At 36.5% G+C, this 16,102-nt stretch overlaps 1 protein-coding gene across 11 annotated transcripts in view; it reads right to left on the bottom strand.

Annotated features, from left to right (window-relative positions):
• LOC127654412 (disks large homolog 1) overlaps nt 1-16,102 on the bottom strand; it is a 217,157-nt gene that overhangs the window by 8,608 nt on the left and 192,447 nt on the right. For 8 of the 11 annotated variants that reach the window (XM_052141586.1, XM_052141587.1, XM_052141590.1 and 5 more), the window contains 4 exons: nt 14,635-14,749; nt 8,475-8,651; nt 5,144-5,210; nt 2,101-2,200 (listed from right to left, as the gene is read on the bottom strand). In XM_052141586.1, coding sequence (XP_051997546.1) covers nt 2,101-2,200; nt 5,144-5,210; nt 8,475-8,651; nt 14,635-14,749 — 459 coding nt within the window. Of the gene's footprint in view, nt 1-1,650; nt 1,676-2,100; nt 2,201-5,143; nt 5,211-8,474; nt 8,652-14,634; nt 14,750-16,102 lie in introns of all 11 variants that reach the window. The other 3 variants (XM_052141593.1, XM_052141597.1, XM_052141595.1) reach the window with 1 other exon arrangement.

The raw sequence follows: 16,102 nt of genomic DNA, 5'->3' as shown, positions 1-16,102 counted from the left end.
TGGAAAATAACTGTCAGCTTAGCCAGTGGGGGCTTCAGTTGAGAGCAAAAAGGGGCTTCAGTTAAGACTTTTTAGAAGAATTTGACTTCTATGATGGTAACAATATATTGTGTGTTTTTATTATTTGGGTTAAAATCACAATTTTTTTCATTAGAATCAATTTTGAAGCATTGTATACCTCTAATAATATTTTCAGCGAATGAAAACTGTAGCTGTGCCCAAAACTACACACTATACATTATGCACTTACAAAATATACAATGCACTATGCACAGTGCAATTCCAAGTAGTGTATGCATTTTCAAAGTGTAGTATCGTCCCAAATGGAACATTTAACGGTTCGTTACTACACGGATGCATTCGCCATTTAACAGCTGATGGAAGTGACATTTCAAACACATGCAATGTGTTGCCGCTAGCAGTAGTGCGTTAGCCAAACTCAATTCAACACATGTATCTTAAACATCGTACACATTCACACAGTTTTGGGTGATGGTAAAGCATTCAAATCACATTTGTAAGGTGTTGTATCCACTAAAGTTTTGCCAGCTGCTACATTCTTCATGATTTGCAACTGTTTTGTCAGACCAGCAGCGCACCCAGGTAACTGTACGGCAAGCCGTGTGCGCTGAGTGCATGAAGTGTCCAACATTCCACACTCCATTTTGGCAGTTGAAAAAGTTAATCATCAGGGTACTTAAAGTACACTTCTTTTTGCTGCATTTTCAGTGGTAACATACTACTTGCACTACAAAATAGTGTAGAATAGTGCAGAATTGTACAATTTGGGACACACCTTGTATTCAGTTTCCATAGTCGGCCATTTTTTTTTTTTAAAGCTGTTCAGTGTCTTACTTTTCCCACAATGCAATGCAAATTAGACTGTCTTACTAAAGACAGCTATGAGCTTGTTTTATGCAACAGGTTTCTATGGCCTCATTAGCTAGTCAGACTAATTGTTAGATGCAGTCTTATGTTAATGGCTATGTTTATGCAACCGGCCCCTGATCTGGTTGTGTTTTCATAGCACTCATAACATCACAAACGCTGATTGTAAGCCATAGTAATTCTGTCACAAAGCATTTTTCCACACTAAAATGACTAATGAAATCAGAAAGCGGAGCCACAACAGTCTGTTTTTATTGAAAGTCATTACTTTACTCACTAAAAGCTGCATGTGGACTACACATTCTACAGCAAGTTTCAAAGGGGATAAATACACTCTCACACACTTTCATAAGGTAAAGTTACTACATAAATCACATCATAAATCACTATTTTACAATTGTTTATGCTCGTGGTACTCCTGTTGTTATTTTAGTGAGCTCCACGTGACCAGGAATCAGAGATGAGTTTTTGGTTGCGATGAGTTGGTGAACCATTGGTAATCGACAAGTGTGTAATACCTCTGACTTAAGAGAGCGAGATCTCTGCAAAACAGTCAGAAAGTGTGACACTCTCTGTCAAAATAGTTGAGTCTGCTAGATTGAAGCCAGCTTAACACAGGTTTCAGAAATAAAATAGAAATAACTGAAAATTCTAATTGAACATCAACACTAAATGTGCGAGAGGATGTAAAAAAAAGTTTTATGGGGGATAATGGGACTTGGGTGGGGCCGGGTAGGTCTGCTGTAGCCTTTGTGGACTTACTCAAGCCTTTGTCGTCACTCAGGTCCTGTGGATCAGTCAGCAGATAGCAAGGAACAGGAGAAAACCAGAAAAATAACAATGATTACTGGAACAACATATCTGGTCCTACCAATGAACATTTCCCCTGCCCTGCAACAGACCCAGATCTGAAGAATGATGCATCTTCAAAGACATTGTGACATCAGAAACACTATGCTGGTTGATCAGCATGGTCATGATGGTTCTCACAAGCTAGACCAGCACCGAACCAGCACAATCCAGCCTGGACCGGCATGGACATTTTTGCTGATCTAAGCTGGTCTTTTCAGCAGGGGTAAGAAAGAATTCTTTGGTACCATGAAATGTGTTTATGGTTGTTGCATGAGCTGGAGTATTGTTCATCAGTGTGTTGGTGCACCTGCGTTAGCGCTACCCTGCCCTGCACTGTTCAGTGCTTTACTGTGTACTTACGGTCCAAATCGCTTGTATCCTGCTCGCTGGGGTCCTTGTTCTTGTAGAAAGGGAATTTTCGAGAAAAGAGGTTCTTTTTACGCTTGTCATTGAGTGATTGCTGAGAAAGACAGGGAGGGATGGAAGGAGGGACAACAAAAAAGGAAAAACAGATGGAATGGTATTGGGTGTCTAGTTCAGGTATGAACAAAAGCCCAACTTAACAGATGTTCATGCCACTGACTCTGTGGCCATCACCTTCCAATGATTACAATGTGGCTGAAATTTTGAACAGCCCTAATGCTGTAGCATCTGAATAGATGTGATACAGTCTTGGTTTGGAGATGGCAACAGACAAAGTGGAGATTATGAGGGATTACCAAACATCAAAAAATAAACTCAAAAGTTAGTTCCCACAACCAAGGCCAAGTAAAAAAAAATCATGATTATGGCACATTCTGGACAAATTTAAATGGATGGTTCACCCAAAATTAAAATTCTGTCAGTATTTACTCACCCTCATGTCATTACAAAGCCCTATGACTTTCACCCATGGAATGCAAACACAAATGAAGAATTAAAAAAACATTTTTTGACCCCCTTCTTTCCATATAATGGATATATACACAGTATATACAGTTGAAGTCAGAAGTTTACATGCACTTTGTTAGTATTTGGTAGCATTGCCTTTAAATTGTTTAACTTGGGTCAGACATTTTTGGTAGCCTTCCACAAGCTTCTCACAATAATTTGCTTGAATTTTGGCCCATTCCTCCAGACAGAACTGGTGTAACAGAGTCAGGTTTGCAGACCTCCTTGCTCGCAAATGCCTTTTCAGTTCTGCCCACACATTTTCTATCTAATTGAGGTCAGGGTTTTGTGATGGCCGCTCCAATATCTTGACTTTATTGTCCTTAAGCCATTTTGCCACAACTTTGGAGGTATGCTTGGGGTCATTGCCCATTTGGAAGATCCATTTGCGACCAAGCTTTAACTTCCTGGCTGATGTCTTGAGATGTGGCTTCAATATATGCACATAATTTTCCTCCATCATGATGCCATCTATTTTGTGAAGTGTACCAGACACTCCTGCAGCAAAGCACCCCAGAACATGATGCTGCCACCACCATGCTTCATGTTTGGTGGTCTTCGGCTTGCAAGCCACACCCTTTTTCCTCCAAACATAACGGTGGCCTTTAAGGCCAAAAAGTTAAATTTTTGTTTCATCAGACCAGAGGACATTTCTTCAAAAAGTAAGATCTTTGTCCCCATGGGCACTTGCAAAGTGTATCTAGCTTTTTGTGGCAGTTTTGGAGCAGTGGCTTCTTCCTTGCTGAATAGCCTTTCAGGTTTTGTCGATAAAGGACTCGTTTTTATGTGGATATAGATACTTGTCTACCTGTTTCCTCCAGCATCTTCACAAGGTCCTTTGCTGTTGTTCTGGGATTGATTTGCACTTTTCATGCCAAACTACATTAATCTCTAGGAGACAGAATGCATCTCATTCCTGAGCGGTATGATGGCCGTATGGTCCCGTGGTGTTTATATTTACATACTATTGTTTGTAAAGATGAACATGGTACCTTCAGGCATTTGGAAATCACTCCCAAGGACGAACCAGACTTGTGGAGGTCCACAATTTATTTTCTGAGGTCTTAGCTGATTTCTTTAGATTTTCCCATGATGTCAAGCAAAGAGGATATATTAAAGGCATCCTAAAAGCAAAATACAAATTCTTCTTTTGTGTTTCGTGGAAGAAACTTATATGGTTTTGGAATGACATAATGGTACAATAAGTAAATAATGACTGAATTTAAAACGTGTGAATTATGCCTTTAAGTACAAGTAACTATTAGACCAGCCTTCAAAATGACTGTTGAATAAAGTTAGTGATATCAAGGCATTTAGCTGAGTTGATTGGCATTGAAGCTATTTGTAAGGTTTGGACAGGAATAAAGGCACAATAAACATAAAAGACATAAATACATGAGAAATGCTACAAAGTAATGTGCAGGAAGAATAAGCCATCATGCAGGTGAAGAGCAGTTTAACATCAATGGCAAGCGTATATATCCTTTTGTTCTCTCAACCGTTCATGCACTCATGCTACATTAGTGAATGCAGTCGAAAATGCTAAGATAGTCAAGAATGGACCACAAGTTGATCCAGGACAAAAGATGTTTGTTTAACAGAACTCTGCTGTAAAGACTAAAGAGTCACAATCACACACTGTTAAAGACCCTATGTAATCAATATTTGAATTTTGTGGTTTTTAGTTAATGCAAGTTTGCTTTGAGGCCATCTATATGCTAGTGTACTAGACCAAATTATGTTTTAGCAGATATACACATTTAAAATGTACACTCTTTCCTTTTTGCCACTGGTAAGTAGCAAACCATCTTGATGGCTATTGTAGAAACTAAAGGCAATTGGGTATTTTAAAAAAATGGGACAACACCTTCTATATGTCCCATCGTAACTTCTTGTGTCAATAGAAAATGCATCAATACAAGAATAAAAATATATTGTCAAGCGATTTCATGGGGTCTTTAAGAAAGCTCTCAGTAGAGCCTTTTGAAGATACAAGATTTGTACACTATATTCAGTAAAAAGAGATATTACTTGTATTTACAAATATAAACTTTTAAACAGGCACCACATTCGGGAAGGATGATTAATCACTTTTAAACTTCACTAGATTATACACTTGCCAGCTGTTAGATGTTCAATGTGAGAACAGTTCTGGCTTTTGAATTCACACGAGAAAGGTGCAAAAAAATTATAATTATACTGCTGAGCATCTTGTTAGCACTCTTCATCTTAAAATAACATAAAAATAACAATGTTTCAAAATAGGCTACAAGGCTTATTTATAAAGCTTTCTAATCTCTGTCAAATGCGTAAAGTGTCTTTTGCATGACTCCAAAATACAAGGAAAAAGGCCAGTTTTACACAAAAGGCCTGTTTATAATTTATTAGTTTATAAACTGCTGCTGTTATAAAGTATTAAAAGTATGTTTGTGTCATGCCAGACTTGGTAAATATTTCAGCAGCAAACACTTACCGCTTTGTCTCGAGACTTGGAGTTGAATTTGACCGTCTTTAACCTGGCCCGCTCTTTTCTCTCCACCCTACAGAGGAAACAGACAGAGACTGTAAGGACATCATTCTGAGTACTAATACACTACCCTGGGTTCATTGCAGTGAGGAAAATTAGTATGAACTAAAACAAATTATGTCGAGAGACAAATAAAGCACAAAACTTTGAGAAAACCTTTGTTTTGGCAAGTATAAACATATTGCAGCATACTGTTCAGTATGTTTTATAAGAATTCTTTCTGGACATGCAATGTTATGTGACCAAAAGTTTCTAGAAACCATATGTGCTTGATGGACATTTAATTTCAAAACTATAGGCATCAATTCTCCCTTTGCTGCAATTACAGCTTACAATCTTCTGGGAAGGCTTTCCACTATAATGTATGAAGTTACATGGCTGCAGTGATTTGCTCCCATTCAGACACAAGGGCATCAGTGAGGTCAGGCACTGATAATGGTCAATGCGGCCTGGCTCACAGTTGGCCTTCCAATTCAACCCAAAGGGTTCAGGTCTGGGCTTTGTGCAGGCCAGTCAAATTCTTTCACACCAGACAGAGTAAACCACATTTTATGGACCTCGCTTTGTGCACAGGGGCATTGTCGTGCTGGAATAGAAAAGGGCTTTCCCCAAACTGTTGCCACAAAATTGGAAGCACACAATGCCTTGTTAGTGTATCAGCCACAACATTAAAACTACCTGCCTAATATAAAGTAGTTCTTCAGTGGGATCGGACCAGACGGGCTAGCCTTCACTCCCCACACGCATCAATGAGCCTTGGGCGCCCATGACCCTGTCGCGGTTCAACGGTTATCCTTCCTTGGACAACTTTTGGCAGGTATTAACCACTGCATACCGAGAACATCCCACAAGACCTGCCATTTTGGAGATGCTCTGACTCTGTCGCTCAGATCCTTACGCTTGCCCATTTTTCCTGCTTCCAACACAAGAAGAACTGACTGTTCTCTTGCTGCCTAGTATATCCCACCCCATGGCATGTGCCATTGTAACATGATAATACATGTTATTCACTTCACCTGTCAGTGGTTTTAATGTTATGGCTGATCAGTGTATAACGGATAGTATCTATCTTAAGGGATAGTATGACCAAAAATAATTTTTCACCCTCTTTTTGTTCAAAACTGGAGAATTTTTCTCTTTTGTGGAACACAAAAATACACGTTAGGTAGAATGTTAGCCTCAGTAAGTGAATATCTAATATCTCAATTTTTGTTCCATCGAATATATAAATTCAAGTGAATTTGGAACAACAAAAGGGTAAATGATGACTTCATTTTTACATTTGGGTAAACTATCCTTTGAGGTCACTGTAAAACTGATAAAGGAATGTGTAATTGTGGCATTTGTAAACTTTATGCCCATTAAATCCATTTAAGCCATCATTTTGAATGGATTATTCTTCTGCATTTATGTTGTAATAAATTGACTATTACTAATATCCCTCTTATTTTCTAATAGAACTTAAGTTATAGCTTAATATACAAATATAAGACAAACATATGGTGATGAATTTCAAATGTAAATGTATTTTTAATTTGATTTAAATTTACATTAAATGTAGGGATATGCAAAACTACTGGCAGTTTCTTGGGGAAATGTTTACATAGAACACATTCTTGTGTTCAAAAACAGCTCGATGAGGCACGGAATTGAAAATAATGCAGGCGTCTCTCAAGACACGTTTTTAATAGTATATGAAAACAACAGTTTCTGACAGCACATTTCTGAAAGTCGATATTTCCAAATATTTTGTATAGAAATTCCAACTTGTTTGTAAGAATACTGCACTGTAATATGTCCCTTGTGCATCAAGTCAAATTATATCACAAGTCAGGAGTGAGATATGAGAGAGAGAGAGAGAGAGAGAGAGAGAGAGAGAGAGAGAGAGAGATACATTTATAGAATGAGGTGAGAAGTCAATTATCACTTTCAATCAGCGTTCGGTCTAGTGGAGCGTGAGAGAGAGAGTGAGAGAGACAGAGAGAGAGAGAGAGAGAGAAAAAGAAAGAAAGTAAAGAAACTCTCACTGCATTTGCACTTGCACAAAGCTCTAATTAAAATGTGTAATATCAGGTGATTGAAAAATGTGATTATCAAAAATAGAGCAAATATCTGAAGTGCTTTAACAGTGTTCACATTCTAGAGCTAAGACACTGTGCTGGTAGTCCAGGGTTTAGAATTTAGAATTCTGCCATTTGAACCGTTTGTGAATATTTAAAATGTAAATTAATTTTCAAATTAGATTTTTATATTTTTGTTCTGGGTTGATAAGGTGTTGCTAGATGATCTCTTTGGTGTTTAGGTACCTAGATCTGGCTTGGGTCCCTCCTTCAGTGCAAGTCTATGAGATTTTTTGCACCAAATTGCTTAGAAAATAGCACACATCTTCACAAAATAGTTCACAGTATGAACATTAATAATAGAGATATCTGTAATAGCAACTCTATTTCAATGATGTTGAGGCTTAAACCAAAAATCAGGCATATTTTCTGAAATGCTAATTAATAATTAATTAAAGCAGCTGTAAGCATACTTCAAACAGTTGTTTAGTATTTGAAGATATTTTAAAACAATCCGTCAGCTTCTGAGTCAGAATACATCCCTCATTTTACAGAGGGAATGGAGAGAGAGGCAGATAGATACCTTTGTTTGAACTTTCAGCTAAAATGTATGGTCAAGTAAGAGAACTTAGGATGCCACTTTGAAGATATGTACAGTATGTTGATTGTAAGTATCTCTCATTTATAACATTTAAAATGCACAAACGGTGTTAATTAAACCAAAATGAGGAATAGAAGTGAATTGAAACGCAACACATACATGGTCAAAGAGACACGAGTTAAAAGACTAAAAGCTGATATGGCATTAAATGTACAATGTAGTTAAATGTGCACTCTGTGATTGATTTTTTTTTTATTTTGTGCTAAATAATACACTTTTAAATATAAAGAATGAAATAGTGGTTTGGAAAAATCTTTAAAATGATGTACACTGACATGAGATGAAGAATCATATCAGTCATAAACACTATGTTGAAATCATATGACCAGACGAATATTATTGTTTTATTTCCTATAATTCTGTGATTAGACGCTTTCACTTGCAGGCTATCGCATCAAAAAAAGTTGTTTTTCATTCAAAGCTGCATCTATGCAGCAAGGTGTTAGCATACTGTACACAAAATATTACTGAGTGCACTATAAAATATGGTGAAGAAGGTGAACTGAGCTATATTTTCATTTCAGTGTGCTATGGAATGCACAAGAGCGGACTCTACCTCTTCTTGCTGGGAATGACGCCCATCTCCTCCATGTCGCCATCTGGAGTCACATGCCGTGCCTGCCACCACTCCTCATCCGAGGCATTCAGGACGTGCAGGATGTCGCCAAAGCAGAAGTTCAGCCCCTGACTGGGTAGGCCGGAGTCCTTTGTTATGTCATAATCAAACAGGGCTCTGAAGGACGAGAGGAAATGATGACAGACCCATGAGTGAACTCTTAAAATAAGAATCTGCTTCTGTGGTGTGGGCACATGTGTTTTTGATTACCTCTGAATGCTGCTAGAGTGTTCGGACCCCATTTACACCTAAGCTTTGCCAACTTTTGATCGGATCACTCGAGACCGGGTGTAAAAGCAGGTGTAAATGGGGCCACAGTGTGAACTATACCTGTACGTGGTAGTAAACCAACCATGTCGAAGTCGTAAAGGTACAGTAGTACAAACAGACTTCTTAATTCATAAAGGAAAACGTGAGTTAAAAAATGTGAATACGCTTGTGTTGTTTTAGCACTACTCACATGAACACTCGTGCCACAGTGAGCTAGCTTCTATTATGCACTCATGAATATGCAACAGACATGAAGACTTTTATAATTTTGACTTACAAAATATTATGCCTTCAGAAGACTTGGAATATGATGCGTGGGCTACTATAATGATGCTTTTGGGCCCTTCTTGAAGCTTTAAAATGAGACCCTATCAACAGCCATTGTATTAAAAAAGACACACTGTAACATTCATTCCAAAATTTTCCTTTTGTGTTCAGCAAAGAAAAAAAGTAATATGGGGTTGAACGTCATAAGTGTGAATAAATTATGAGCAAATTTATAAAGGGCAGAAAATGGGGAATGCAAACCTAAATTATGAATGTTTGAGGGAATTTTTTTCTAATATCAGAAGTGGACATCAGTGGGGGAAAAAAGTAATGCTAGAAAGGTGTAGAATATGTCCCAGTTAAATCAAAGAAAGATACAGCAAAAAGCCCTCCAACCTTCATTTAAATCAAAGACAGACACAGCAAGAAAACCCTCAAGATTGTGCATACATGAGCTTCTATGAATTTTAAGCAAGAATAAAGATGTTGAAACCAATCTGTAATCAAGTTCTTTTCTATTTAATATTACAAAGCCAGTGTGGTAGGGCTAATTTGCCCACAGACAGATTTCCTGGCATATAAGTAGGTCACTGCTGTTCTTTGCGTGTGTGCATGTGTATTTAAGAGAACTGGAGCTAAAGTAACTAGCCTCCCAAGCTCTTGACTAGCTTATCTCTGTTTCCTCATCAATAATGAAGCACTTCCAGGAGGGGAGAGGGCATCTGAGGAGCTTATGAGGGCATTAAGGAACATACAAAAACTAAAGCCATCTTTAACCCTCAAAAGCACATGCAGATCTTTCTTTGAACTCTTCAGCAATGTAATGCAGATGAATTCCGTGCAGTCACAATCTGCTTAGAGGTCAAATAGGTGAGTTAAAGCAGAGATATTAAGTTATTAAAATACAGGGCATGCAGACAGCTGATTAAAAACTCAACCTATGAAAATATACAGTTTTAATGTAGTATCATATTATAAAACAAGTGTCCCTTTCAAAAAGGTCCATTTGTGATATGATAGCTAGACAAACAATTTAGCATTTTTAATTGTATTTACTAAGCAATAAAATGTATTAATGGTCCATGCGTTATGAAAAACACCAAGCTACATAATTACAATTTTTAATTTTTAATTTTTATTTCAGGAAACAGGAGTGAAACAAATCGATTGCTGTGGGTTGCAGATAAGCTGCAGAAAATATGAGTCAAAGATGACCACTTATTTGCACTACTATAATTATAAACATCTATCTCAAGTTATGGTGACATAGCACCCAAGCATGTCTTGGAATAAATCTTTTAGAACCAACCACAAACTCCTGACTCTATCCTGTATTGTAATGCAAAAGTTTGAAATGAATCAAACCTGAGCAAATGGCCTCACTTTGACATGCACTATACAGACAGGAAGTTTATGGAAGTCCCTCAAGCCCCTTGGCACAACTTTGTCATTCATTAATCCACATACCATGCTACATGTTCTACTCTATGTCAGGCAATATGTCCTTCAATTTATTTTAGATTACAATTTGTTTAAATCATATTTTTGATATGGTTAGCAATCTGACTAACATTTACTGTACAAGAACACATACAGAGCAGCTTGTCTGAGCCCACTTGTGAAAATGCATTAAATTGTATTTTTGCATTTTTCTAATTTAATAATGTTTTTCCATTATCAATTATATTCTCAGCATAACAATTTGAGTAAAAAGTTGAATTGAAAAATGTATATGCATTTCATAATTTCTTAGTATTGGTATGTTGCCCCTTTGCTTAAATGACAACATGCAGTTGAATTGGCATGGATGCCACAATTTAGTGTAAAACCTGATGTTCCATGTTATGCGAGTATTATTTAATAATGTTCCAAAGGGTGCTTTTCCTTTGTATGCTATAATGGAAGCAAAGAAATCTGACCTTTTGTACAAATGAGCAACCATGGTCAATGCCACAAATTTACTTAAATTTAAATGTAAATTTTTTGACATTAAAACTAGAAATTAGAATATTAAAAACATCTTGAAAACTGACTTCATGTTATAATGTTTGCTTGCTTTAAATGTATTCCATTTATTTCTTGGTTTAAATTAGATTTTGAATCACAGACATATGACTAAAACTTTTGAACGGCACTATATATGGAGGGACAATATGCAATTCCAGCTCACAACAACAGGTACCAGAATATTATGGATTGAGCGTTTACACCTCAATCCATAATCCGATGATCCGATCACATGTGGTCAACGCTAAATACAGGTCTAAACAGGGTCTAAAATGTTTTGCGATCAGATCGCAAAAACCACATACAAATGTGGTCAAAAATCACATTTGAGGTGTAAACACTAATCCATGCTGCATGTGTCCCGGACAGCAGTGAAGCACCACCGATCACCTGTCAATCAACCGCTGCTCTAAAACAGAGTGTAAACATTTAGGAGCAGCTTAAAATGGAAATAACAGAAAATAAATGTAAAAAAGCAGATACATATAAAAAGCACGATAACTTCACCGATTTTCATAAACACAAATGAGAAGCACGAACGTCCAAAGCTCCTTTAATACAGGTAATCCACTAAAATAACGGATAATTCTGCTTGAAATGTTGAGTTCGTGCTTAGATTACATTTTAGATGCATCTGGGAGAGACAACATAACACACTGACATAGTAATTGATGTACTGCCTGTTGTCATAAAACAGGGATCCTCCCATTGAAATCAGAACACAAGTGGTCTCAGGAGACGCATTTATGCGACCAGGTGAAAACAGCAATGTGTCTCACAAGAACACATGTGATCGGATCACCCAAGACACATGTTAATACCAGGTGAAAACGGGGTCAATGTAGCTTACACAGCTGAAAAATCAGATCAGCTAGAACATTAGCGAGTACTGGGAATCCAGAGCCCAGAGGCTTTACAATCCTTAAAATGTCAAAGCCAATCCTGTTAAAACACAACATGCTTGTTTTAAACAACCTGAGAGCTATAGAATAAAAACCAAACAAAAGCCACAAGTGAGCTATGATTCAGCAGTAGTTTCATGTAACAATTCTGATAATTTATCTCTTTACCGACATGCTAGCCTGTCAAAGCAATGAGGGCACTGGAAAACGAATGGTGAAAACACTGACAATGGCTCTGAAACACGGCAAACACCAATAAGAGCCCTTCATGTCTCCCCTGAGTGTTACTGACTGAGATGATGTGGTTCAATGTACCGTATAACCATTGGCCTGAATATTCTGAGGCAACAGAAACAGACAGAGAATGGCATATTCCTATGAGGGGCCGCCCATGACAAAATCAGTGGTAGACAAAACATTTATATACATAAAATACAGGGAGAAGCCTGGTCAAATATAAATGAAGGCCATGACAAGATCACTTTTTACATAGAATGTGTTCAGAGCTAGATTGTGAAATACTGAAATATGTATAAATATTGAGTATTTTCAAAGTCCCCTTGATATATTCGTAATGCCTCCAAACAGCTATTTTCTATTGATACAAGCTCCGCTCTTATCTACTTGAATCAGGAAAAACCAAAATCTCTAAAATGACTGGTCCAGCTAATGCGCATCAGCGTTTTCGAGAAAACTGACAGACTATGTCTCTATTAAATGTGATTGGCTCTTTGAACTATTAGGTGGGACTTCCATTTCATACTGACACCATATTCAGCATTACCATTTCTGTAATTCAAACTGCATGTATGCGAGTGACCAGTGGTGGCTGGTTTTTAGGACAGTTATGTTTTTACAGAACCTTATATTTAAAATTTTATTTACAACATATACTGTACATATGCCAATGGCAAAAGTGAAGATTTATAATTACTAAATTAATTGTGTTAAATAAACCACGACCACCTACTTCTTCAATGCCGTTCACACTGCACTTACTGAATAACAGCGATTGTGTTTTAATTCAAAATGCTGCCCCTCAAGAACATCACCGTTTCAATGATTGGCTGTTTGTTACCTGGTTTAGCCCATTTGAGAGCAATCTTCATATGAAGATGCCGGGCTTCCATGCGGGATAAAAATACATTGATTGAAAGCCCACTGTCCAATCAAAATTTAGATCATGTTCCTCATGAAAATTGCGCTCATAAAGTTCCCGTAGACTACCAGAGATGCACGGCATCTGGGCGGGACCTAAAATGATGTGTTTAAAGCCTCTTGTCAAATGAACATCGATCTTTTGCTCCACTGAACTCAATGGGACCCGTATTGGAACACAGCTTCAATGGGGTTCTATGGGCCGTGCTTCCCCAAACACCAACGGACATGCAGATAACATCAACGTAACGAACACTGCGAAAGTGTTGTATTCTATTACATTTTTGTTACCTAAAATATAAAACTAGGAACATTTTGAATCTAAATGATAGAGATTATATGCAATTTGATAAAAACATAATTGTGCAATTTGAATGATTTTTTATTTTTTTTTATTTGTAGTCATAAAGCAATCGCCCGTGCGAGTTACCCATCTCATCCTATAATGCCTCTGGTCTTATACAGAATATTTCATATACATACACCATATAGGTAATGATAAATATACTTTAATATAAATACATACCAACGTATTTATACAAATATGTCAAAAAGTCTATGACCACAAGTGAAAATTATTCTTTTTGCATTTTTCAAATTTTATAAAAATTATTTTGGTAACATTTTACAATAAGGGTCTATTTGTGAACATTAATACATGCATTAGTTATCATGAAGTAACAATGAACAATATATATTTACAGCATTTATTAATGTATAAAATACTATTGTTCATTGTTAGTTCATGTCAGTTCATAATGTATTTACTAATGTTAACATACAGTATACATTTTTATATTTTACAAATGTATTAGTTTAGTGTATGTTGAAGTTGACATAAATCAAGATTAATAAGTGCTAAAAAAAATTATTGCTCATTTTGAGTTCATGTGAACTAATGCATTTATATATTATTAATTGATATTACCTTATTGTAAAGTGTTACCATTATTTCACTTATTTCAAAAGATGTTATCCCAGTATGATCTGCAAATGTTCCAACAAGCATTGTGTATTCTTTAATGGAAGCAAGGACATCTTTTTACAAAAGATCATCAGTAGTTATCATGGCTGATGGCACAAATTTGCTTACATTTGTTTAGTGCACTAGAAATAGTGCATACAGTAGTGTGCATATGAATATACAATATTTGTTCTTCAAATTAAACATTCTGCTTATTTCAAAACTTTCAATGTGGTCTCAGACTTTTGAACCCAATATATGTGCATACAGACCACACAATTGTTATTACAGATGACCAAAAAAAGTATTTCCAAAGAACATATCTTGTTCTCTACACAAGGGGTTTCTAAAATTGTATTGCAACAAAGGTTCTAAAAATACTCATTCCCTTAGAAATATAAAACATAAAACTGCATTCTGTGTTAAGTGCTAATTTGCAGAAGTGCCACAGTCCTGAGCTTAGCTCTGAGGATTAAGGTTCTAATATGTGGGAAATCAAATATAACTAGTAGTGATTAGAGGGGGGACTCACCTGACATACAGGGTCCTCTTCTGACTAGTCCGCAATGAGCCAGAACCTGAACTAATACTGCTGTTCATCATCTGTTCCCGTAGATCATGGATTTTGGCTTCAAATCGACTGTACTCTGTTGGAAACAGAGAACATCATCACACATGCTCGCCTGCTGAGAAGAGATAAACAACTTAAAAGAAATTACCCTCAAACACCTACAGCCTCATGATGGATCTGGAATATTGATGGAGATGGGGTAAGAAAAGAGAGAGAGAGAGAGAGAGAGAGAGAGACAGAGAGAGAAATATAGAGACTTTATTTTGTATAAATACCATATATTATTGGTTAATTCTTTACTATAATAGTATTTCATTAAATTTTTCCCCTTATTTATTCATTTAGAGAGAGAGCGAGAGAGAGAGAGAGAGAGAGAGAGAGAGAGAGAGAGAGAGGTGTTGTTTAGAACAAGGGTTTTCAAATTGTCTATGCCTAGGACCCCAAATATGATGATTCATTTGCAAGGGAGCCTGTTCCTGAAATATACTTCTATATATTTAAAACATTTGATTGTGTTTTTATCCTTTTTTCACTATTAATGTTTGTATATAAACCTTAAGACAAACATTTTCAAATAAATTAAAATGCATTTGTATGGTGCTTTCACAATAAATATTATTAAAGGTGACAGCTAAATGATCAATAAATATATAATTTTTTTATCACAAACTTTTATGCAGATAAATACATTTTTTTATTAATAGTTCTTACTGTTAAACTAGGGCTGTTGATAGAAAAGATAATGATGATTTATCTCATGATTCCCAACCAGTCTTTAGAAAGCAGAATGAAATAGTAATAATGTTGGTAATGTCCAACTATTATTATCATTTTATTGTTTGTGGACCCCCCACCCCCCAGGGGTCCCATCATAAGTAGAACCTAACAGTAGTCTTTGTTACGCATGCACACACAAACATGCATATTAAAGGGTAGACAGATGCATCAACTTATGTACAGCTGTGCCGGCCGTTAAGTGTTAAAGACAGATATATTCTGACTTGTTTTAGAAATATTTTTTAATAAGGTATATAGGCTTACTCCTCAAAAATTCCTAGGACTCGATCTGCATGATGAGGTTTTGCTCTCACTAGATGGAAACAGTGAATATGTTCCTGAATTATTCAGTGATTTACCCCACTTTGTGCTCCTGTTCTTTTGGTGTTTGCCCTCACAAGCAAAAAGTCTCACAAGCACCAAACAGAGTGTGGATAGACAGTTCCTGACATACAGGCTTAAATTATAGTAACAAGAGAAACCGAAAACTTTGTAGGAGAAGGTTAAAAAGAGTCAAGGGAAAAACTAGCAGGCAACACTATTTGAAAATAATGTTAAATTCCTCATGAAAAATACAACCACTATATTACAATACAAATAAATACACCTTAAACAAACAGCACCACAAAACAACACTTTAGTTCTCCTTCCA

The sequence above is a fragment of the Xyrauchen texanus genome, chromosome 13 (genome assembly GCF_025860055.1).
Source record: "Xyrauchen texanus isolate HMW12.3.18 chromosome 13, RBS_HiC_50CHRs, whole genome shotgun sequence".
In the NCBI taxonomy this organism is placed as follows: Eukaryota; Metazoa; Chordata; class Actinopteri; order Cypriniformes; family Catostomidae; genus Xyrauchen; species Xyrauchen texanus.
Note: the sequence above shows the minus strand (reverse complement) of the source record. Positions and strands in the feature narration are given on the sequence as shown.